This window comes from Cyprinus carpio, chromosome A4, assembly GCF_018340385.1.
Source record: "Cyprinus carpio isolate SPL01 chromosome A4, ASM1834038v1, whole genome shotgun sequence".
Taxonomy (NCBI): domain Eukaryota; kingdom Metazoa; phylum Chordata; class Actinopteri; order Cypriniformes; family Cyprinidae; genus Cyprinus; species Cyprinus carpio.
The window spans coordinates 17297643-17322979 of NC_056575.1; the positions used below are offsets into that span (position 1 = coordinate 17297643).

The window sequence follows — 25337 nt, forward strand, 5'->3', positions numbered from 1 at the left end:
ACAGCAGTAAGAGGAGCGTCGCCCACAGTAACAAAGTGATGATATGACTCGCTGAACATTTCTCACGCCGGTGTGATTGTATCAAATATAGAAAATATTAATTGGCTATTTTTTTTTTTTTTTTCTTTTGGATTTCCCCCCCCAAATGTACTTCGTTGTATAAGAGTAAAAAGTAACCATCAGCACACACGCGCGGTGAGTAAAAGTACCCATCTTTTAATATACCCCAAAAGTATTAGTTACCCAAAAAATGTATTCAAGTGAATGTAACGATGTTGATGTGGATTGTTTTTTATTAGTGTTTTATTATTTTCATGTTTTATTCTTCATTTATCATATAAAATATGAGCTGTTGATGATGAGGATTCAATTTTATTATTTTTTTATACATTTAAAATATTATTTAAAGATGAATTGACACTGTTTTATTGATTCTGCACAAAAATAAATTAGTTTTATGATTAAAATGTTGTTTTTTGAAGCATCTGTGACAATAATACAAATGATTGATGTGACACTACAATAAAAACACAAATGTAGGATGAGAAAAGCAAACAAACATCGTCACTTGGAAGGACTCACACACACTCTTGACATGAAGAGACTCTATAACATCTTACCGTCAGTGATTTATCATGCAGCTCAAAACATTATGGGTAGAATCTCTCGTCAGTCTCTTCTGATTCATCAACACAGTTTTACTGATGATCCATAATCAACATAAAACCCAGGATAGAGCGTCTGAGTGAATGTGGTCTGGAATGTGTGGATAAGGCTCGTTGTGTTAGAGACGCTGTAGAAGGACAGAGTTCCTGCACTGTGATCCACATACACTTTTATTCTCCTGCTGATGGGCTTCACAGAGAGATCGGTCACTATGTTATTGTGTACGAATGAGTAACTGGAGCGAGTGCAGATTAAACTCCAGGACTGATCATTATATCCAAACAAACACTCATAACCCCGTCCCTTTCTACTGATGCTTTTATATGACACTGATATACGCACATAATATCCACTCCACTCAATCTTCCAGTAACAGCGTCCACACACACTCTCTCTACACAACACCTGTTGACACACATCAAATCTGTCTGGATGATCAGGATGCGGCTGTTTCCCTCTCAGACCTGTCACTTTTCTGTTCTCCTCAGATAGACTGAGTTCAGTGCTTGCTGTGTTTGGATCCAGTGTGAGAAAACAGGCATCTGAACACAAGAACAGAGACATTAATAATAACAACAATCATTACAGCTGTGTGTGTGAGAGAGTGAGTGAGAGGATGTACATTTCTTTAGTCCTGCTGTAATCCTGGATTCTCCTCCATGATCCACACTAGAAAACACACATAGAGCCACATTCAGTCAGAAAACACACACACAGCAGAGTGTGATTAGTCAAATTATTTTCTGATGACTATGAAATCATGTTTAATCAAAATAAAGCAACATGTTAAACCAGGGGTGTCAAACTCAAATCCTGGAGGGCCGGAGCCCTGCAGAGTTTAGATTCAACCCTGATTAACCCCCTCTGGGAAGAGGTGACTCCGCAGTGTGCCTCTTCCGAATGGAAGGGCATGCTTTCCCAGTGTTATCCTACTGTTGGGTTGCGAGAAGCTGACCTTCTCTGTGTAGAGCCCGGTCCTATCGTCTGCCTTATAGGAAGGATCAGGAGGCCTACAAAGGGCACTGGAGGGGGCAGCACCTGTGGCATGTTGGTAGGGATCCCAATTTCGTTGGTCATCTGACTTGACGTTGAAAGTGACGTCTGCCTTATAGGAAAGATCAGGAGGCCTAGTAACCCTCGTTCCCTGAAGGAGGGAACAGAGATGTCGGCACTGGAGGGGGCAGCACCTGTGGCGTGTTGGTGGTGATGGGTATTTAGTTTGTCTTCTGAGTTGAAGTTTGAATGAATGCGATGCACCTGCTGCCTCTTATACTATGATCAGCGACAGCTGGATGCAATGATCGCATGCCAATGTGCATTGGCTCGTTTAGTTACACTCGAAGTGGATTGGTCACTCTGGCCAGATCCCAATTTCGTCGGTCATCCGACGTGACGTCTCCGATCCCTCCTTCAGGGAACGAGGGTTACCATACATAACCAAGACATTTTGTTGGCAGTCGGAGCTCAAGTGCTCATCAATCTTTAGCTCCACCCATGACACGCCTCCAGGAGCTCAGCTTTTTCCAGAGAGAATTGTAAAGCTGGATCTTTCTTTTATAAATATAATAAAACTAAAGACTTTTTGGAGATTTGAAGGATGCAGCACTACTCTATAGGTACTCAAGATTAACATGAGATTGAGTGAAACTGTGTGTTATGTCCCCTTTAATTACACCATTATATCCCTTATTAGATTTGGTGAATAAATACAAAGAATAAATAAATATATGTGTATTATAAATTATTACATATGCTAATATATAGACTGATTTATACATAAAAAGACAATACTTCATTTGTTTTCTTTCTCTCATTATAACATTTCATATTGTTTTATATTAAAGCCCTTTAACTTTGAAAGATAATGCAGTAATGCTAACATTTTCCTGACAGCATGTGAACTATTAGCATGAATGTGTTGAGTCTTTAAAACATTGTAAGGAGAGTGGTCGACGTGATAAAAACATCATAACTATGCTTTTTCACAATGTTGCAGAAATGTAGTTATGATGTGAAAAACCCAACATCTGTTATATTAAGTACATTGGTTAAAAACTTTACCACAACTTATTCTTGGTGAGAAACAAAAACTTTTTCCTAATTATGTTATTTTCTTTTTTTATTTGTGATTTGGAGTGTTTTTTTTTTTGTGTTGTATTTTAGTTGTGTCATGATGTTTTTTTGTTTTTTTTTAACCGTCTTATTCCAAAGTAAATAATGAATGTTATTTTAACATCTAAATGTAACTAAATCCTAATCAAGTGTCAGTTTAGTTTTCATCGGTAGTTCCTCCCGCTCACCACCAGAGGCTCCATCAGACGAGTTCTGACACGCTTACCTCAGACTACATTTCCCATGATCCCTGTACCTCAACTGACTGTCAGCACACCTGTTCTCATCTATTGCACTGTTTAATCCAGTGGTTTTCAAACCGGTCCTGCAAGCACCCCTAGTACCTCACATTTTGTATGTCTCCCTATATCTGACACACCCATTCAGGTCTTGCAGTCTCTACTAATGAGCTGATGAGTTGAATCAGGTGTGATAGATAAGGGAGACACAGAAAATGTGCAGTGCTGGGGGTGCTTGCAGGACCGGTTTGAAAAACACTGGTTTAATCCACACACTCACTCTCAGTCTTTGTGCACCAGAAGCAGATTCACACAGAGAGTGGTCTGTAGAGAGGAAACTGATGTCACAGTATCTTCCTGTTCATGCGGCGCTTCTGTAATGTGTAAAGAATCAACAGATCTGAAATATATAAAGGAATGGATGATGGAAAAGAACAGGATATGGATTTCCAGGAAGTAAGATACAATACAAGAAAAAAAAGTTAGCTTCTTGGATTAATCTGAGTACAGACAAACAAGCAGTAGTGAAACTAAAATAAACAAGTGAAGAAATATGATGAGAGAGACAGATAAAAGTCGTCATCACACCCAGAGGAAACATTAGTGCTCAGAGTTTGCTCTTCCTAAGCTCAGGAGACTTAGTTGTGATTCTCTTGTATTTCTCATTTAAGTATTAACAGTGTTTCAGATGTTTCTCCTAAAATTCCTTTGGAGCAATAAAAGTAGAGACAACTGAGGCATGAGAAATATAGAGACAAAAGAGTCCAAAATGAGAATGGACTGTGAGAAACATGGGAGATCTCTTTATTGTCTTGCTGTAATCTCTTTCAAGACTCCATTTAACTTTTTTTCATGATTACATTGGGGTTTTTCACCATTAATGGTCAAGACAGTAGGAGTAGAGACAGGACACGATTGGACAAGTAAGAAAGGAACAGGAGCAGGAAAGCACCTTTAGCTGGGACTGGAACTCATGTTGTCTGAGTGCAGCTGTGCTTCACGTCGATGTGCTGCCAAAAAGACTATAGTTCTGACAGTTACTCTACACTCAGGACACTGAGGACTGATTCTCTTATATGTCTCATTGAGATATCAGCTTTGTCTTAAGATGTCTTCAGTTTTATTTTAGGAGACACGTTAAAAAATAGCAAAAAAATATAAATAGCATTATACATTTCAGAATATCGAGGGTAACTAGTTTAAATTGTATATTCAGCACATTTTCCAAACACACTAGAAAGCACTTGCTAAGTGCAAGATTTTTAATATAAGATCAATACTTTCTTTTTAATAACTGCAACACTAGTGTACTAGGTTGTTTTTTTTAGCATTAAAAAGTTTGTCTTGTAAAGCCCATTTTTACATGCATGTATTTATAGGTTATGATTCCCTCTGTTAAATCACTGTGCAATAAAACAGTCTACACAAAACAACTTAAAATATAACAATGCATGTATAGTGTTTGATTGAAATGGTGTGGAAAAAAGCCATTGAAGCTAACCAGAGAGAAGAAACAATAAAATAAGATTTTTTTTATTATTATTAAAACACCCCAAATATCCCAAAAGTCTGTCTAGAAGAAATATTTGATGTGAAAGTGATTTCATTTTTGATATTTCCTTCCTCTGGGTGTCAAACAAACAAAACTACACCTGCATTAGGTCAAATTATCAAAAGTGACAGAAAAAGGAAGAGTGAAAGGGGCAGTATGTTTGAACAATGGAAGAATTTTGATTAAATGCAAAGATGAAAAGGAGAAAGAAAAAATACTAAAGTTAAAAGCACTTGCTGGTGGAAAGAGGCCCTGTCCACACAAACAAGGGCATTTTCAAAACCGCAGCTTTTTCTATGAGGTTTGAATGTTCATCCACACACAACTGCAGTATCAGGTCACTGAAACACACCCTGTTTGAAAAGAGATTTGGTTTGTGATGTCAGAGTGTGTTCCAGTAACAAGGGGTAATAATCTTTTTTCAGGTTTTTGATTGGCCAACATGGCTTTACGGTTAGGGTTATATCACCACCTATTGGCTTGGCATGCTCTTAACAGCACTTCATAGTGTGTTTTTGTGTTTTCATGTGGACAAGGTTTTTTAAAGGAAGGAGGAAAATCTCAGTTTATAGAAATACCTGTGTACGATAAAGTAAAGAAAGAAAATTGATGGAATAAATTGAATGGAACACAATACGTCAATATGGTCTCTAAATATCTTTTATTGGCAACGCTTCAGAGTTTAAAAATATGCTTTTGAATTCATTTTACATTTACATCATTTCATTTTCCAGTGCCAATATCTAGAGATTCTTACATTAAGATATATTTACTTGAGAAGAAAAATTATATAAATCTTTTTATGAGAAATCTATCAGAATAAAGTGAGTTGATGTATGAATAAATAAACTGCCAATGGGCTCAAAAAATATGCTGAATTCAAAGGGAAATCAAGTATCAATACCAAATTAACAGATTTTTTTTTTTTTTTTAACAAATTTCTTCTAAGGGAGATAATAAATACTACTTTGAGTTTACTTTGACATGCATTTGATTTCTTTCCCAATGTAAATACTGACACAGACAGACATTTTGACATATTGTTGTGTATATTTGACCATTTATGTGCACCTGAAACCCCAAGTATACTTTGCTTGTTCATGTTCAGCTCCACCTTGGAGTGTGCACACAGAACGTGCCTGAGGAACAGTCTCTTTTCCAGTTAATGCACTTTTACTCCACTTCATTTCCTAATGAAATGTATACTTTTACTCCGATACATTTCCCTGAAGCATATTCATTACTTTCTACAAAATAAAGTTGTAAGACATAGACTGCAAGAAAGCAGGTTTGACGAATCAGTGGTCTGGCGCTTGCAAGTCACACTCCTAAAAAACACCTTTGTACATGTGCAAACAAGTGCTCACACAGCCGCGGATTATTTCATTTTTCACTCGAGTCAAGGCTGCGGTGTGCGACTGTTACAATCTGTTATGTTTGTATATTATTTGTTTGTGTTTTCCATTAGATCTTGATTGGTCTCCCTTTCTGTCACTCATTACGGGTTCCACTGTCTTCATTGACGCCTCCCCGCCGGGAGTATAAAAGGATATGTCACATCTGTTTTCAGGAGGGCTGGGCTGGTGTTGTGTTGTGTTTGTGCATCTCTTTGAAATGTTTGAAAAGTATGCTTGCTTTGTTACCCTCTACGTTGCTGATTTGTTTGATTCTTTGTTTCATCCCTGTTTTTTTATTTTATTTTATTATTTATTTTTTTTTATTTTTTATTTGAGCGTGGAGTGTGTCCATGATGCTCTTTACTCACTTTTTGAGGAGAGAGCAGGATAAGATGCCACGTGACATACATCACCCTTCATGTAGTTTGCTTTGATGTATTAGTTCATTAGTTTAGGAGTGTTGCCACACATTGTAAGTTTTGGTTTGAGTAGTTAGAGTAGTTAAGTTAGGGCATGCAAGTAGCATGCTGAAGATGTTGTTTTGATTTTTATTTTGATTATTCTAGGTTAGATTTATTATTCTTTAGTTAGAAGAATTTTGTTTTAATTTGTTTCTTTGATTTGGCAACACTCGTGCTCTCTTCATTACTTCATGTGGTGAGTTTGTAAATTTCTAACTTTTGTCCTGTTTGTTTACTGTTAATTGTAAATATACTTTCTTTTCTTTTCTTTTAATTTTGGATACATTTAAAGCTTACTTTTGATGTATTGGTTGGGGTTGAAATTAATAAATGTATTTCTTCTCTGTTGGAACTTGTAGTGTTCTCCTATTCACAACTTGCCCACCGGTTGATATGCACTATTAAAATGTATACTAATTTTTATGGAGTTTTATGAATGTTACATTCCCGTAATTTCCCTAGACAACTGAAATAAATTTTGGGTAGTAACATTTAATGGGGGCTCGTCCGGGGATTAACTGTAATTATTGCAGGTGATCCGGAGTGATGTTTTTTTTTCTCCTCTTCTTGATAAGCTATAATTAGTTATTTGCATTATATGCAGATTGTAACGGTGGTGCTATGTGGGGGTAGGACATTTGGCCTCTGAGAAATTGTTGTGTAGAGAATTGAACAGCATAAGGTAAGAAAAATTTGTTATTTCAATTTTCACGTTTTTATTAAAAATCCGACACCTGAACAATTAGACACATGTAGAAAAGACGATCTTGTAAAAATAGCTGAGCACTTTAAAATTCCAGTTCCAAAGTAATTGTTGAAGAAGTCTATTAAGGCTTTGGTATCTCAAAAGCTGATTGAACTTAATGTGTTTGCAATCGTAGAGGCAGGGGACAGGGCAGCTGAGATGCGTTCCTCTAGTCCATTGAGTGGCAGGGCTGAGGCAGAGGCAGACGATGCTAAAGCAACATTACCGCCCTTTCTTCCATTCTCTCCGCAGTCCACTGGTTCTGATGGCGCGCATCTTAAAGTGCACATGGCTTGAATTCAGTTGGAAGCCCAGGAGTGTGCTAAGTCACGTCAGGCTAAAATGAATTTGCGTCTCGAGGTGGGAAGATTAGAGATAGAATCTGAAACCCAAATAAAATTGCATCAGCTTGAACTAGAGACCGATGAAAAGTCATTCTGAGTCAGTTGTATGTTCTGCCCCTTTAAGTCCTTCTATGCCTGTTGGGAATGATGGTTCAACAATTGCTTTTGATATTAGTAAGCAGATAGTGTTAGTGCCTCAGTTTAGAGAAAACAAAGTGGACTCATATTTTAATGCATTTGAAAGAATAGCTTCTTCACTTTGATGGCCAAAAGAGGCTTGGACTTTGTTGCTGCAATGCAGACTTGTAGGAAAGGCTCAGGAAGTCTTTTCAACTTTGTCCTTAGATGATAGTATTAACTATGATACTGTGAAGAATGCTATTCTTCGTGCATACGAGGCATACAGGCAGAGATTTAGGAATCACAAGAAAGCAGCCCAGCAAACGTATCTGGAATTTGCCCATGAAAAGGGAAATTTATTTGATAAATGGTTAACAGCAAGTAAGGTACTCAATTTTAATTAATTGAAAGATCTGATGATGTTAGAAGAATTTAAAAATTGTGTGCCTGGTCAAGTGGTGAAATATTTGAATGAACAGAAAGTTATGTCCTTGTCTCTTGCTGCAGTTCTTGATGATGAGTTTGTGTTGACACACAAGAGTGTGCCAATCAGAAAAAAATTGGAGCTCATTTTCTGGTCAGAATAAAAGTTACCGGGTTAGACTTAGTTCCTCTCCACCAAAAGAAATTAAAGAGTGTTTTTATTGTCATAAACGAGGGCATGTGATTGCTGATGGCATTACACTAAAAAACAAACAAACGGCAAGTCAACCAAAGCCGGATGGTTTTGTGAAAAATGTGAGCGAACGTTTGAGTAATACATCGTTTTGTGAAGAGATCGATGTGAATTTTACCCCATTTGTAATGAAAGGGTTTATCTCTTTAAATGGTGATCATAACCAACCACAAGACGTACACATTTTGCGTGACACAGGAGCTGCTTTGTCCTTTGTTCCCTGTGATGTTCTGCCGTTGTCTGAACAGACATTTTGTGGATCTCACATATTGATTCAGGGTATTGGAATGAGTACTGTGAAAGTCCCACTGCATCGTCTACACTTACAGTGTAAGTTAATCACAGGTTTTGTGAATGTAGGAGTTCGTTCTTCACTGCCAGTGAAAGATGTTACCTTCATTCTGGGAAATGATCTTGCTGGAGGTAAGGTGTTTCCATTGCCAGAGGTCCTTGATCAGCCAGATTGTTTTATCCCTGTTGATGATGTAGCATATGAATATCCTGATGTGTTCCCTGCAAGTGTGGTTACCAGAGGGCAAAAATGCAGAATAGGGACAGATATTGTGGTGTTGGATTCATTCATGTCATCTGTCTTTGGGGAAGGCAAATATCAATCAGAATTTTCCATTAAGACTACCTGTGGTGACTATTTGAAACAATCTAAAAAGAAACTGACTGATGCAGAGGTGCTGAATTTACCTATGTCACGTGATGAGGTTATTCTCTTGCAAAATGCTGATCCATCGTTGCAAAAGTATTTTCTTGCTGTGGAAAGTCCAGAAACCGTGAAAAACGAGAAAGTGAGGTACGTGGTACATCAAGACCTGCTTCTGCGTGAGTGGCAAGAAGATCTCAGCAAGGAGACTGAATGGAATGTGTTCAGGCAGGTGGTGGTACCGTTAGTTTATAGACAGCAAGTTTTAATGTTAGCCCATGATCACCCATTGTCAGGTCATATGGGGATCCCTAAAACTTATAATCGTATTCTTAAATATTTCTTCTGGCCAGGGTTGAAGAAAGACGTCTCCGAGTACTGTCGTACTTGTGATGTTTGCCAGATTGCTGGAAACCTAATCAGCAGATTCCGCCGGCCCCATTAATACCAGTACCTGGTCAGGGTGTCCGCGGGGTCTTAAAAAGTATTAAAAGTTGATAAATCAATTTAGAGAAAATTAAGGCCCTTAAAAAGTATTAAAAAGTCTGAAATGCCATTTAGCCAAAGTATTCAAATTTTTGATTATCATCTTTTCATTATGTATACTTTCGTCTGAATAGTGGGGTTCTGTGTAGTTTATTTATGGAATCCCGCAAGATTTGACGTGTCATCACTGACTGACTGCGCTGCTGCGTGGTCAGAAATTCAGCTACGAATAGCGGGATCAACAAGCCCCGCGCTATCATTACCGCATGCTCCAATCCGCATTCCCGCGATTTTTGAAGTTGCTCCCGCAAACATTCTAATATGGCTAGTTTAATTTTCGAGGATCAGCACGGCGCCGCTATCAATCTGTGGGGTATTTAAATCCCTTTGAAATAAGCGCTGCAAGTTTCACTTTCGGTTTGGCGATCTAAAAATGTTAAATCACTGTGTAAAGTGAGTACATCTATATTGGTTCAGTGGACTCGCTAGAACTTGAGGAGCATTTTTCCCCCAACATCTTGTCAGTCATTTCTCCTTACTTCTGACCCGTGATCATTGATCTGAATTTTCTGCACTTTTCGTTGTTGGATATGCAGTAGGCGTTTTTTTTTTCACCTGAGAAGACAAATTGGGCTGCTTTTGCAAACTGCCATTTGCAATGGGGTTGATTTACCCCAGTGGGTTAAAGGTATAATAATTGAAAGTTTGTGTTTTATTTTATATTTGGTTCCCACAAAACTTTAAAACATTTTGCATTCTACATGTAATAAAAGCTGTGCTTTAAATGTTTTGGGCCACACTAGTAGGAATCATTTGAGCTGTGTTTATGATCTTATGTGCATAACAGTGAAAAAAAAATATGTATTTTTAGGGATGGAAATTACATTTTTATTATTTGGGACATGGTAAATGCACTACTTTGGGGTGTATTTTTGAAATTTTATTTTTTATTTTTACATTTATTACAGTTGACATGGGCTTGGGATGCACATTATTTAAAAGGATGTAATAGTTGTGATGATTGTTATTTTACCTTCCATGATCATTCACTTGACTTGATCATTTGCAGTACTGACACTAGTCAAAAAAGCACTCCATAATCACAAGTAAACTGTCTGATCAGTCACATGTTTGTCATAGTACAAGTGTTCCACAAAATATCTATGGTTTGCTCAGAGTAATAAGAGCTGATGTTACAAAGTACATCTTTTTTTATAGTAAATGTTAAGTTAAAGTGTCGCCGATGTAACCGGTTAAAAAAAAAACTTGGAACAGTGGCGATGAGTTGTCTTAAAATGTATGAAAAGCGTCTTAAAAAAGCGCGCTTCAGTGAGTCTTAAAAAAGGTCTTAAAAGGTATTAAATTTAACTCCATGATTCCTGTATATACCCTGCTGGCATTGGAGAGCCTTTTAAAAAGGTTATTTTAGATTGTGTGGGCCCCTTACCGAAAACAAAGATGGGTAACCAGTTTTTACTGACAATAATGTGCACCGCAACGCGGTTTCCGGAGGCAATTCCATTGAGAAAAATTACCTCATCTGCTATAATTAAAGCTTTGGTAAATTTTTCACCACGTTTGGATTACCAAGAGCAGTCCAAACTGATCGGGGAACTAACTTTCTTTCGAAACTGTTTGATGTTTTAGTTGGTGTTTAAAACTCTGGGAATTAAGTTTTTAGAGTTTATTTGATCGTGTGAATCATCAGGGGGATATGGTGGAAGTTTAAAGCTTACGTTGAAATGTTTGATTCGTTGATTACTGTTTAAATTTTGAAAGGGAGTGGGATGAGGGAGTTCCATTGCTTTTATTTGCAGTTCGTGATACTATTCAAGAGTCACTTGGGTTCTGCCTGGCAGATTTGGTTTTTGGGCACACTATGCGAGGTCCACTTAAAATCTACCAGGAGATGATGTTGAATGAGCAGGAATCTCCTGAAGTAAATGTATTGGATTATGTTAGTAAGTTTAAGGCACAGCTGCATGAGGCTTGTTCTTTCGTGAGGAAGACGATGAGCGAAACTCCGAAGAATATGAAAAAGCGTTTTGATATTAAATCTGTCAAGCGTGAATTACAATCCGGTGATCAAGTATTAGTACTGTTACCATTTGTGGGTTCCTCTTGATCTGCTCGTTTTGCTGGCCCATGAGGTGATTAAGAGATTGAATGATACCAGTTATGTGATCCAGACTCCTGATCATAAGAAAAAGCAAAAAATCTGTCACGTTAATATGTTGAAGATGTATCTTTCTAGAGAAAATCTCTCTTCTGAGAAATCTAACAGTAAGGTTGAGTCTCATTTGAACAGTGTCGCTGCCACTCCCTCCATTATGGATAAAAGTGAAAGTATTTCTCCATCTAGTGGCGAGTTACAAGATGGTGATGGGTTAATTCCATTTAATGTGTCTCATGTCACAAGATTGCCAAATTCAGAAATTTTACAGACTTTTTTTACAGCCAACTTTTTACAGCCAATTACTGCAATCAGACACAGGTGTTCATCATTTTGCACTTAACCCACTTACTCACCGCTCATCTCCCGACCTTCTCTCCCACTGCAGACTTTGCTGAACCATGCCCCCCTCGCCACATACCCCCACCGCCTGAGTCAGGCCTGGGAGCCCTCCGGCCTGCAGCCCCCCCCCCCCACCCCCTCCATTCCTGGAGAGAAAATCGGCTACAGCCATCAGTACACCCAGCCTCTGGATCACCTTGAATTTAAAGGGCTGTAATGCCAGATACCAACGGGTGATCCCCTTGTTGGTACCCTTCATGCGGTGGAGCCACTGCAGGGGCACGTGGTCCGAACAGAGAGTGAATTCCTGTCCCAGGAGATAATAGCAGAGGGTGAGAACCTCCCACCAGATCGCCAAGCACTCCTTCTCAACGGTGCTGTACATCGTCTCTCTCTTAGAGAGCTTCTGACTAATGTACTGTACAGCACCGGCCGCTCCTCACCCTCTACCCCCTGGGCCAGGACAGCTCCAAGCCCCCTGCTCGATGCGTCTGTCTGCAACAAGAAGGGGAGAGAAAAGTCAGGAGATTGTAATAGCGGCACGCCACACAGAGCAGCCTTTACCTGGGTGAAAGCCTGCTGCCTTTACCTGGGTGAAAGCCTGCTTCCACCAGTCCGTCCGTTTGTGGGTGATAGAGGCTGGTGCGGACCGATTTAATGCCCAATAATTCATAAAGTTTGCTTATTTTATGTGACACAAACGCCGTGCCCTGATCAGTGAGAATCTCTTTTGGGATCACCACTTGGGAGATTATATGAAACAGGGCCTCCGCCCCAGTTTTTGAGGAAATGTTGCAGAGCGCCACTGCTTTAGGGTATCGCATCGCATAATCCACGAGGACTAATGCAAAGCGATGCCCTCGTGCTGACCGTTCTAATGGCCCGATGACCATACCATACCAAGTTTCTCGAAGAGGACCTGCGTGAGAGGAAGCAGGCACTTTTGGGGAGGCCGGGGGATTCACTAACTGACATTTACGACAAACCGCGCACCACCTGCGCACATTCTTGTGAATGCCTGGCCAAAAGAATCGGGCCATTAAATGGTTCAAAGTTGCTGCCTGTCCCAAATGTCCTGCCATAGGATTACAATGAGCCGCCTAGAAAAGCATTTCCTGACAGCTTTTTGGAATTAACAACTGAGTGGTATCTTATTTTGTCTGAGCGTCTTGGGTCTCTCGATACAACCTATCTTTTAAAATAGAAAAATAGAGATACTAAGGGGGCCAAAATAAAAATATTTACCAAATGTATTGAAGGGTTCTACAAACTATTTTAGTCATTAAACATACCACCGGTGACGTCTGGTCACCTTACCCCTTCGGGTGCTGAGGCCATTGTTTCAGATCGCTAGTTCACGTTTTGGTAATCTATACATCCACTGCGGCTGCCATACTGATTGCAATCCAATGACAGGGATGCACATTTTGAAGGAGAAGACAGTAACCTATAGGATGTATTTTGAATGTCTGGTAGTCCTCAAATAACATTATAGTCCTGTCTCGTCCTATTAACAAAGACAATAAATTTTGTCATAGTTTTTATAATCATATATTAGTTTTAGCTAGTCAACGTCTCGTCTTTGTCACAGAAAAATGTTTGTTAATGAATATTTTTCATCCTTGTCTTCATTGATAAAATTGTCAGATCACACACCCCTACTGTCAGTCATCTTGATTTCATGAGTGACTCGCGAAATTTAGAAGATTCACTCAAGCATTTAAATGCAGCTGCATTAAACAGTAGAACTAGTAAATTGATAGTATACAGAAAGCAAGGAAAGAACGCTCCTTTTAAAATCATTGAAGTTTTCAACATTTCAGACTTCTGCTATCTTGCAGTAACTCTAGTTATAATTAATGATTTCAACATTTCAGACATCTGCTCTCTTGCAGTAACTATAGTTATAATTAATGAAGCTGACTGCATTAGCAACGAATCACTGATTTACATCATTTGTGCAGTTTGTTGATTATAATGACTTTAAACCTGTGAGATTAAATGTGAGGACTTTTTATTAATCTGTCCCTTCATTTTAGTTCCATTGTTTTAGGTAAAATGTTATTTTTATTTATTCACTTTTTATTTTAAATTAAACAATATGAATGAAATAATACAATGTGTACATTCCTGTGTATTTTTCCTGTTAAAAAAGTTACAGAATAACAAAACAGGCTACATGTTTGGCATGTTGAAATGCATGATGTTTTATTAGCAAATTATTAACTGAGTTTGTTTATCCACAATGTATTATACAAAACATAAACAGCATGTTCTGTATCAAAGTATGACTTAAGCAACATGATTGGAGCTGTATTCTTGGTTGTGTTTGTTGTTTACCATTTACATGTGAATGTTGTACACCTTCCCATGTTAACAAGCTTCATATCAAGTTTATAAATGTCCATCTTTTATATATACAAATGTATAGATTCTTTGTGATGGTCACTGCAGTCACCCGGATCCAGTATGTATCCAGCCCAGATGGTGGATTAGCACCTAGAAAGGACCTCTACAGCCCTGAAAGACATCGGAGACCAGGACTAGAGCCCCAGAGACAGATCCCCTGTAAAGACCTTGTCTCAGACGACCACCCGGACAAGACCACAGGAAACAGATGATTCTTCTGCACAACCTGACTTTGCTGCAGCCTGGAATTGAACTGCTGGTTTCGTCTGGTCAGAGGAGAACTGGCCTGCTGGAACTGAGCCTGGTTTCTCCCAAGGTTTTTTTCTCTATTCTCTAACTGATGGAGTTTTTGGTTCCTTGCCGCTGTCGCCTCTGGCTTGCTTAGTTGGGGGACACTTCATTTACAGCGATATCGTTGACTTGATTGCAAATTATTGCACAGATACCATTTAAACTGAACTGAGCTGCATGATGACATCACTGAATTCAATGATGAACTGCCTTTAACTGTCATTTTTCATTTATTGACACACTGTTTTCCTAATTAATGTTGTTCAGTTGCTTTGACGCAATCTTTTTTGTTTAAAGCGCTATATAAATAAAGATGACTTGACTTGACTTGACTTCAAGAAATATGTAGCTTTGGAGCCAATGCTGACAATGTAGTTAGGTTGACGTGAAGCTGACACAAAGCTCAAGCTCGCTGCGTAAGGGCTCTAGACTGTGACCAAAATGGTTACATATGCCACCAATTTTAGAAAGTGTGAACTAAAATTTGTCGTGGTCACATTTGTGTGACTGCATGGTCTGTTCTACTCCAAAGTGTCTACTCTGCTCCGTAAAGCACACACTGCAGAGTCGCAGCATAGTGCAACAGCAGATTTTACTGATTACGTGATGAGACTGAGAGAGGTGCTTTCAGTGTGAGCGCTTTGGGTGTATAGACTGGTTTATACTAGCCACATCAGCAAAGGAGCATGTGGTAAAAATGATGCGAATGCTGAGTAAACAATGGTGGATGAAGGATTTGGTTTTCAAGCGAAATGTAATTGTTAAGTAAAAGAGGCAAAAAAATAAATAAATAAAAATTACAAGCAGTGTCACTAACAGGCAATTTAGTTTTACTTTTAATTTTGTTTTCATTTTGAAAAGCCTGTTATCTTTGCCATTTACCTTACATTACGCTATGGAGGTTTTCTTTTATTTATTTATTTTATTTATTTATTTGATGCCACAGTGTTTGCTAAACTTTCTGTAATTTATTAGTCATTATATATTATACAGTGTGTGGTGTATGCCATGCCTCTTATACATATATATTGTCTTAGTCTTATTCTTTTTTGTTAATAAATGTTATACAGGCTAGTTTGTCAATGTAGCCTAATGTTTTATTTTTGTTGTGCTTTACATTAAGAATGACAATCAATCCATCTTTCAACCATTTGTTTTATTCGTAACCCTGTCTGAGGGGTTTTGGGGGCCTGGAGAAGTTTTGACATCCCCTAACTTTAGTGCTTTTTTCAGTTGTGTATAAAAATATACATGGCCAAAGTCTAATAACACTGTAATCAGTACAAACTGGGCTACAATAATATGTAAATAGCATGTATGTACATGATTTTGTTTTTGAGAAAACAACGTTTATGCGTGGTTAGTGAAAAACTAAAATTTTAAAGTCACTGAAATAAGGTCATAAAACACCTAGAGAACATTTATTCACAAGACTGTCAAACCTGGAGCTTGTAGCCTCGAATGTTTGCTTCAAAATGATGTGAAAATCATCTTGTTTACTCACTCACAGAAAACAATAGATGTATTTAAATTTTCTAAGACACTTTTTGTTTCGAAAGGGCATATGCGAGTAAGCGCGATTGACCATGAATATTTGTGTGATTCACACATGAGAAGACAAAGGCCCGCATAATGAGCTGCATAATAAGCCTTTCAGTCAGGTATGTGACCAAAAGGGAAGAGTTACAACAAAGAATGTGAGGACAAAATAAATTTATATATTTTTATGTTTGTAGTTTATTTAAAATATATTTAATTATCCCACAAAATAACTTGAGATTCACTTGCGAGTGCAGTTAAACAGTTTGTTAGTTACACCAGTCACACAATCCTTCAGAAATCATTCTAATATTCTGATTTGTTACTCAAAAAACATTTATTATTATTATTATTATTATTTTAATTATTATTAAAAAATAGCATAGTTTGTAACATGATTATTGTATTTATCATCATTTGTGTGCTAAATAAAAGTTTTAATTTCTATATATACTGACTCGCAGCTTTTGAATGGTATAGTGTATATTGTTACACTTGGAGTAAGACTGTAAAGCAATGATGTTGAAAATGTAGCTTTGATCACAGGAATAAATTCAATTTTAAAATATATTCAAATATAAAGCAGTTTTTTAAAATGGTAAAAACAGTTCACAATATTATTGCTTTAGCAAATGCAACTTTATGTATTTTGGATCAAATAAATGCAGGCTTGGTCAGAAGAAGAGAATTCTTTACAAAAGCATTAAAAATCTTACTGTTCAAAAGTTTTGACTGGTATTGTGTCATGTTGCAATATATAAATGAACATCACATACCTGGCACATACCTCATATTACTTTTATATCGTATTGCTGTCTATGTTATAGAACATAAAAAAAAAAGAAAAAAAAAACATCCTGGCATTGTGAAACATTGAGATGATGTAAATGAAACTTCATAATGTTTCACTTGATTATACATTTAGTCAGGAATTATATTTTGGAAAAAGTCTAACTAGTAAAATGTGTACAAGTTATATGAAAACTAATACAAGTAGATTAAAAATAAAAAAAGACTTACACATGTTTATGATATCTCTGGGTCAAGCCTTCGTTCTTCTTTCTGAGGTAATCAAAAGCTTATTCCTCTCAGTGTTCTTATTGAGGTGAATTATGTCTTATTACTCTCAGTGCGAAGCGAACAATAACATTTAAAAAATGCGAAGAACAGTCTTGCTGCTTTGTTTGCTCTGATGTGGGTTGTTACCCACCGCAAGCTACACGTAGATGATTATAATATCTATAGCGCGCTCGGCACATGGGCATGGTCGCATTAGATATAATGAAGGCAGACGTGAAAGACTGGACATTGCGTTGTTTTCATATGGATTACTTTATTACAGAATATTTGTTTTAGATAAGACTTGCTCAAAAGTAGACATGTCAAGCTTTCTATAGCTCTATCTCGCATGTCTCTGTGTTGAGTATTTGTTGAGTTACAGTTAATTTAAATGACGCGTTTCTAAATGAAGATCACGCAGAACCAAGGCGGCAGACAGCTCACTCTGTTTTTTCTTTATTTTATAAATGCACAAAGTTTTGTTGTTGTTATATGTGTATACAAATAAAGGTAGACCCTTTACATATATTCATTTGTTGTATTGCTCTTATCTGTATGATCAAAACTGTAAGTGGAATTTAAGTTCTTTTCTGTCTTATCAGAAGAATATGCCACAAAACGTGTATCCGCATTAATCGACTCCAGAGGGTTAAAAAGTGAAAGGTGTATAGATGTAAACACAACAGAAAATTATATTCTCTTGTAAAATGTGACACCAAGATCGGAAATTCAAAAGCGAAAGAGAAAGCATCTGAAGCAAATAATAAAAAACATTTTTTAAATCACAAATGATACTGATAAAACAGAACACGTTTATAGGTAATCCTACTTATGCCAATGACATGGCCTGTGTCCAATTTATAGAAGTGATAGCAGACAATCTCAGAAAAAAGATTGCTGACAATATTGCCTCCACCCACTATCTATCGTTTATGATTAAAGGTGATACGGACATCACCAAAGAAAGTGAAATCCTCTCTGGCTGTGTCATTGATAATGGAAGACCGTCTAGGTTACGTATGTAACCCTCGTTCCCTGAAGGAGGGAACGGAGACGTTACATCAGAAAGAGACTGACGAATGGGGTCTCGCCCGAGAGCCCAATCACCTTCGAGTGGTAACAAAACGAGCCAATGGTACACAATGTACCTTGGTCTGCAGGATTTGCATTGCGAGCTCCGCCCCGCTGTGTGGGTATATAAAGAGCAGCGCAAGCAACTCGCATTCAAGTCTTCGCTGAGGAGCCGAGCCCAGTGACCCGGCCGTTCAGCGGAACAGCGATGTGGCAAAGGGACATAACATCTCCGTTCCCTCCTTCAGGGAATGAGGGTTACATATGTAACCTAGACGTTCCCTTTCAGTCGGTCACATTCTACGTTACGTCAGAAAGAGACTGACGAATGGTGTCCCTTACAAAACGCCACATGGCTGTCTTCCAGTGACCCGTGTGAGTGATAGCACCCTGTCGTGAGGCCAGCACGAGTGAGGGCCTATTCCTGACACAGAATACACTGGGTAGCATATTCCAGCTGGACGTATGCTAGCAGGCTGCCTGTTCATAGGAGGACTTACAAGGCAGGTATCAACCGAGAGGTGGTGATACACATGAATTCTGAGATACCCAGCCCACAGGGTGGAAGTTTCAACGACAGAGCTGGCAAGGTGCTTGCCAAGGGAAAGACACATGCTACGAAGAGACTTACTGTGGAGATACACACGTGGGATTGCCCAGAAAGGGGAATCACAACACAAGGAGGCACCTAGTCCCACACAGGGCTGACCGATAGGGCATGCACGCAAGTGCTGGACATCAACAGTGCTGGAGGAACCCAGGGTTCTAAACTGAGGAACTCACCTGAGGGAAATACACACGTATCCAATCCGTGGAGTGGAATGGCGCAGCAAGTGGATTGACACCGAGCTGGTCCTTACTGGCCCGAAGGGGCGAATACCCGGGAGGACGTGGGCTCTACACGGAGATTATAAAATCTTGCAAATGTGTTAGGTGTCGCCCAGCCCGCAGCTCTACAGATGTCTGTTAGCGAGGCGCCATGCGCCAGCGCCCAGGAGGAGGCTACACTCATAGTTGAGTGAGTTCTCACCCATAGGGGGCATGGCAGGTCTTGAGCCTGATAAGCCAGGACAATAGCATCCGCTATCCAGTGGGATAACCTCTGCTTGGAGACAGCCTTTCCCTTCTGCTGGCCTCCGTAACAAACAAAGAGCTGGTCTGAGGTCCTGAAGCACTGAGTTCTGTCCATGTAAGTGCAGAGTGCACGTACTGGACAGAGCAGTGCCAGGGCTGGCTCTGCCTCCTCCAGGGGCAGCGCTTGCAAGTTCACCACCTTATCTCTAAAAGGAGTGGTGGGAACTTTGGGCACGTAGCCAGGCCGGGGTCTCAAGATAACGTGAGAGTTGGCCGGCCCGAATTCCAGGCAAACTGAAAATGCCTGCAGGTCCCTGACCCTCTTAACCGAAGCCAAAGCCGTCAGGAGTGCAGTCTTCAATGATAAAAAACTTTAGCTCTACTGAGAGCAAGGGGTCAAAGGGAGCCCTCTGCAGTGCCGATAGAACAACTGCGAGGTCCCAAGAGGGAACTTGTTGAGGGCAAGGTGGATTGAGCCTCCAGGCCCCTCTCAGGAACCTGATGATCAGATCATGCTTCCCAAGAGACTTACCTTCAACAGGGTCATGGTGAGCCGAAATGGCGGCCACGTAGACCTTCAGGGTGGAAGGAGACAGCCTTCGTTCCAACCCTTCCTGAAGAAAGGAAAGCACTGACCCGATCGGGCATCTCCAGGGGTCTTCACTACGTGAAGAACTCCAGGTGACAAAGAGGTTCCACTTCAGAGCATAGGCGTGTCTGGTAGACAAGGCTCTAGCCGAGGTGATGGTAGCTACCACCTGAGGTGGCAAGGTACCTAAACCTTCCGTGACCTGTCCAAAACCCACACATGTAGGTTCCAAAGATCGGGACGCGGGTGCCAGAGGGTGCCCTGTCTCTGAGAAAGGATGTCTTTCCTCAGAGGAATTTTACAGGGAGGGGCTGTCGCGAGGAGTACAAGTTTGGGGAACCAGGTCCGGCCAGGCCAAAACGGCGCAATCATGAGGACCTGCTCCTCATCCTCCCTGATCTTGCACAACGTCTGTGCAAGAAGGCTCACTGGGGGAAACACATACCTGCGCCAGAGTGCCGTGCTAAGGGTGCCCTCGGTCAGGGAGTAAAACAACTGGCAGTGGGAATTTTCTGGAGAGGCAAACAGGTCTACCTGAGCATCTCTGAAGTGTTCCCAAATCAGCTGAACCGACTGGGGGAGGAGTCTCCATTCCCCGGGGCGAGACTGCTGATGTGAAAGCTCGTCGGCTGCACGATTGAGACTGGGCGGAATGTGAATGGGACGAAGCGACCTCAGATGCTTCTGACTCCACAAGAGGAGATGGCGGGCGAGTTGTGACATGCGGCGGGAGCATAGACCGCCCTGACGGTTGATGTACGCTACGGTTGCAGTGTTGTCCGTACGGACCAGAATGTGCTTGTCCTTCAGCAGGGCCCTGAAGCGGTGCAGAGCAAGCCGTACTGCTAGCAACTCGAGGCAATTGACATGCCATTGAAGTTGGGGTCCTGTCCAGGAACCTGACGCAGCATGCCCGTTGTACATGGCACCCCATCCCGTGGCAGAGGGATCTGTTGACACAACAACATGTCTGGACACTGGTTCTAGGAGAACACCAGCCCGTAGAAACGAGAGGTCCAACCACGGGGTAAAGGTTCGGAGGCAGGCCGGAGTGACAGTCACTCGGAGCGTGCCCTGTTGCCATGCCCATCTCGTGACTCGGTCGTGAAGCCAGTGCTGAAGCGGTCTCATATGGAGCAACCCGAGCGGTATTACTGCCGCTGCGGGCGCTATATGCCCCAGGAGCCTCTGAAACAGTTTCAGTGGAACCTCTCTCTTGCCCTCGAATTGACTCAGGCAATTCACTAGTGACTGCGCGCTCACTCGTAAGCTGCGTGAACATGGCGACCGAGTCTTTTCCCAGTTGACCCGAAGACCCAGACGGGTGAGGTGTCCTGTGCTCCAGATCCCTGTGCTCGCACAACCGTGCTGGAGAGTGAGCTAGAATCAGCCAGTCGTCAAGGTAGTTGAGGATACGGACACCATGTTCCCTGAGAGGAGCCAGGGCTCCCTCCGCAACTTTTGTAAAGACACGGGGAGACAGGGCCAACCCAAATGGGAGAACCTTGTACTAGTATGCCCGCCCCTCAAAAGCAAACCGAAGAAACGGTCTGTGTCGAGGAAGAATGGAGACATGAAAGTACGCGTCCTTCAGGTCGATTGCTGCAAACCAATCCAATGGACAAATGCATTCGAAAATGCGCTTGGGCATTAGCATCTTGAACAGAAGTCTGTTAAGAGCTCGGTTCAAGGCAGGTTCAAGTCCAGGATTGGCCGTAACCCACCTGTGTTCTTGGGTACTATGAAATAATGGCTGTAAAAGCCGGACTTCATGTCGGCTGGTGGGACCGGCTCTATCGCACCCTTTGCCAGCAGGGTTGCGACCTCCGCACGCATGACAAGAGCATCGTTGCTCACCATTGTCGCGCGAACACCCCAAAACCTGGGGGGGACGCCGGGCGAACTGAATCGCGTAGCCGAGCCTGATCGTTCAGATGAGCCAGCGGGACAGCCTGGGGAGCTCTAACCAGGCTCCCAGAAACCGATCCAGTGGGGTCAAGGGAACTACAGGTGTACCCACAGTGGGGCAGCGAGGCGGAACAGACAGCCCTGGCATGGGAGGCATAGCGTTTCTTAGCGGGGGGGGAGTGCAAGCACTCGTCTGATTCCGAGGGGCAAAGAGGGCATGAGAAGGCAATGCGTTCTCGAGCCGGCTCTGCGTGGAAACTGGCAAGGGAAGAGGGGAACGAGAGCGGCGAGGAAGCACATCGCCAACTGACATCCGCGCATTGAGAACATGAGTCATCCACAAACGCAGTCTCAGCATGCTGAAAGCCCAGACACGTGACACAGCGATTGTGGCCGTCACGAGGAGCGATATATCGACCACACCCAGAAACACACTGGCATAATGACATCTTTAAAAAGACGCAAATTCAACCCATTTACTCTTTTAGAGAGAGGAAAAAGCTCTTTCAGTGGTGCTGAAGCGCTCAGGGGAACGCGGGAGCTGACTGTAGGAAACCCAGACGAACCGCTGAATCGCACTGTCACACCAACTGACTCGTTTGTAAACACTCCAGTGAAAGCAGCAAGCGATGTGCTCGGCTCCGAAGCGAAAGCTTGAATGCGAGTTGCTTGCGCTGCTCCTTATATACCCACACAGCGGGGCGGAGCTCGCAATGCAAATCCCACAGACCAAGGTACATTGTGTACCATTGGCTCGTTTTGCTACCACTCGAAGGTGATTGGGCTCTCGGGCGAGACCCCATTCGTCAGTCTCTTTCTGATGTTACGTAGAACGTGACCAACTGAAAGTGAACTACCAATATCCTAACTGGTTACATTAATGTCAACATGCCCATGCAGAAGGTAAAAAGTGTAAGATTTCTGATTCTTGTTACCATATAACTATACAGTTCTGGTAACGGAAAAACTCTTCATCAGCATGCATTGGCTAATCCCATGTTGTAGCAAAAAAAAGTGTGACCAAATCAGGTGCTGGTGCAAGCAACTGAGAAAGTTAGTCACACTAGTGGGACCAGTGAAAAATAAGTCTAGAGTCCTGTTTATGCTTGAAATAACATGTTTAACATACTTGAGTTTATCCAGTGAGCAGTTCGGATCCTTCAGGTTTTCATAGAGCAGCTTGACTCCTGAATCTCCTGGGTGATTGTAGCTCAGATCCAGCTCTCTCAGGTGTGAGGGGTTTAAACTCAGAGCTGAAGACACATAACCACAGCCTTCCTCTGCCACCATACAGCCAGACAATCTACAAACACAACAATAGGCCACATGATGTTTGACAATCAGACAATCCGATGTTTTGTTGATCCACCAAGAAAGGCACATGGCAAGTCTGCTGTCTCTTTTCAGTTATCAGAAATATTCTTGCTTGTCTCATAATTTCATGCAAGACTTCTGTTGAAGTCACTGATATAACCTATTCTTATAAGAATTTTTAGAGGGTATAGCATGATTTGCAACACGTGGTTTGTTTGTAGCTTTTGGTTTTGTAGTGGTAAAATGCATTTTTTTATGAAAATCATCACCCGTGTTTCTAATCACGTGAACATCAGTGATGACCTTGTGTGAATAAGTTAATACACATATCATGATTAACTCTCATTACTTTACCTGTTAGCTAGCACCCCCCATAATGGGACTCACAGCTGAAAATGCCCTACCTAACTTAAAATTGCAACAGTTCCTTACTTCAATTTACTACAACAGTTCCTTACTTTACTACAATTTTGGTGTCTTTTGAAAGAAGACCCTTTGGGATTTACTTTTCACCATCCAAAGTTGATAATGCTCAAAAAGATTCAAAGTTATAGACATTGAAGTGCCTTGAAAAAAATATACCAGACTTATTATTATTATTATTAATATTATTTATTTATTTATTTTTCCATATAAATATACATGAAATCAGTCCTGGAGCAATCTAGAAAAGTAATGGGGTGAAAGTCACATGTCTCATGAGTTTCTGTTTCAAATCTGAAGATACCATGAAAAATGAGATTCCTGCAACCATTTTTCTCACTGTAAAAAATCGTTCAGTGCTATTGTCCATATGATTTTTTTTAACTATATTTAATAACTATATTTAAAAACTAATTTATTTTTCTTTCTTTGTTTTTTTTTTGAGTTATCGATAAGTAAAAATGTGAATATTTTTGTAACTTAATATTTTCTATAATAAAATTAAGTTCATTGGACTTCACCATAAATTTATTTTACAAAACTAATTTTAAAAGTTTATATCAGACGTAAAAAGACACGACCCAGCCCACCAGCAGCAACGGAAGTAGAACGGAAGTAGAACAAGCACTTTTGATGTGCAAATTCAAAAGTGAACTCGTCTGTTCCAGGAGTTTATTCGAACAGGGTTTTTCCACAGAGCCGGATAATTACTTCAAGTACCTCGTGTAAGTAACTCTTTGTATTGTTAAAAGTTAGATGTTAGCCTAATTAACGTGTTTATGTTGTGCAATCTGCTAAAGCATCGCTCTATTTTCTACAAACTTTTGTGACCGCCAAATTTGAATGTGCTCGTTAACTTGAGCCACATAGTGTATAAATCGATGTGTGTGCGTTTTATAAGTAATGTTGTCTTTGTGTGATAGTTTAATTTTGCAGATGTGTTTGTAACTTTTTCAAAAACATTGTCCTGGATTCAACATAGTTTGGCGGTGATTTCACAGACACACACGAGGCAACAGCTCGCTAAATGATTATCAGTTAGTCCAAACCAAAGCTGTTTAATTATGGTGGAGAATGGTTAAGGAAAATATACAGCTTAGTTCCTCTTTCACAAAAGTTTACTCTCAATATATGAACTCTATGCATAACTCACAACCCAAATTTCATATTTTTATTGCTCTGTAATCATTGGGAGCAGATGTCTAACTTAACCCCTGTCTCTTGATATAGCCTGTTTTTTTTTTATGTACTTTAAAACCAATTGTTTAAGTGGTTTAATTTATTTGTATTAACATCCCTCCTTCCAATATTGTAATTAGTTAACTGCCTGTAGGTGCTGTATGATGATCTCATCACAAAGTCAGTAACATTAATTTTAAAATTAGTTCTGAGTTGAACTAAAGCTTGTCTTGCTCAGCAGGATAATCTTCACTTGTATTAAGTGGTTTTTTGTTTTTTTTTTGTTTTTTTTTAAAGGGCTTTCATCAGACTTGTATTCACTAACTTTTTTTTCTCTCTCCCCATTAACAGATGGGATAGCCCTGTAAATTGTGCAGCACTGTGGTACCAGGAAAGAGTGACATTATAAAGCATTATAGACTGCATCATTGGACACAGCCATGTCTTGCCTTGTATTCATACAGATTGCCCATGTTCTTTTAAATCCTGGAGTTCCTTTCACTCTCACCTCTC

General features: G+C 40.3%; 1 protein-coding gene across 1 annotated transcript; it reads right to left on the reverse strand.

Annotated features, from left to right (window-relative positions):
- Positions 1-597: 597 nt before the first annotated feature.
- On the reverse strand, positions 598-23239 carry LOC122140336 (stonustoxin subunit beta-like). Its single transcript, XM_042743466.1, has 3 exons — positions 23038-23239; positions 1289-1335; positions 598-1208 (listed from the first exon to the last, which is right to left on the reverse strand). The coding sequence occupies exons 1-3, from the start codon at positions 23196-23198 to the stop codon at positions 688-690; spliced, it is 729 nt and encodes a 242-aa protein (XP_042599400.1). The 5' UTR covers positions 23199-23239; the 3' UTR covers positions 598-687.
- Between the last annotated feature and the right edge of the window lie 2098 nt (positions 23240-25337).

Coding starts and splice junctions, on each gene's coding strand:
- LOC122140336 (XM_042743466.1), bottom strand. CDS start 23,198: ATGGTGGCAGAGGAAGGCTGTGGTTATGTGTCTTCAGCTCTGAGTTTA. Junction 1,336..23,037: donor TGCTCACTGGATAAACTCAA/GTATGTTAAACA, acceptor TGTGTTTTCTAG/TGTGGATCATGGAGGAGAAT. Junction 1,209..1,288: donor TACAGCAGGACTAAAGAAAT/GTACATCCTCTC, acceptor TCTTGTGTTCAG/ATGCCTGTTTTCTCACACTG.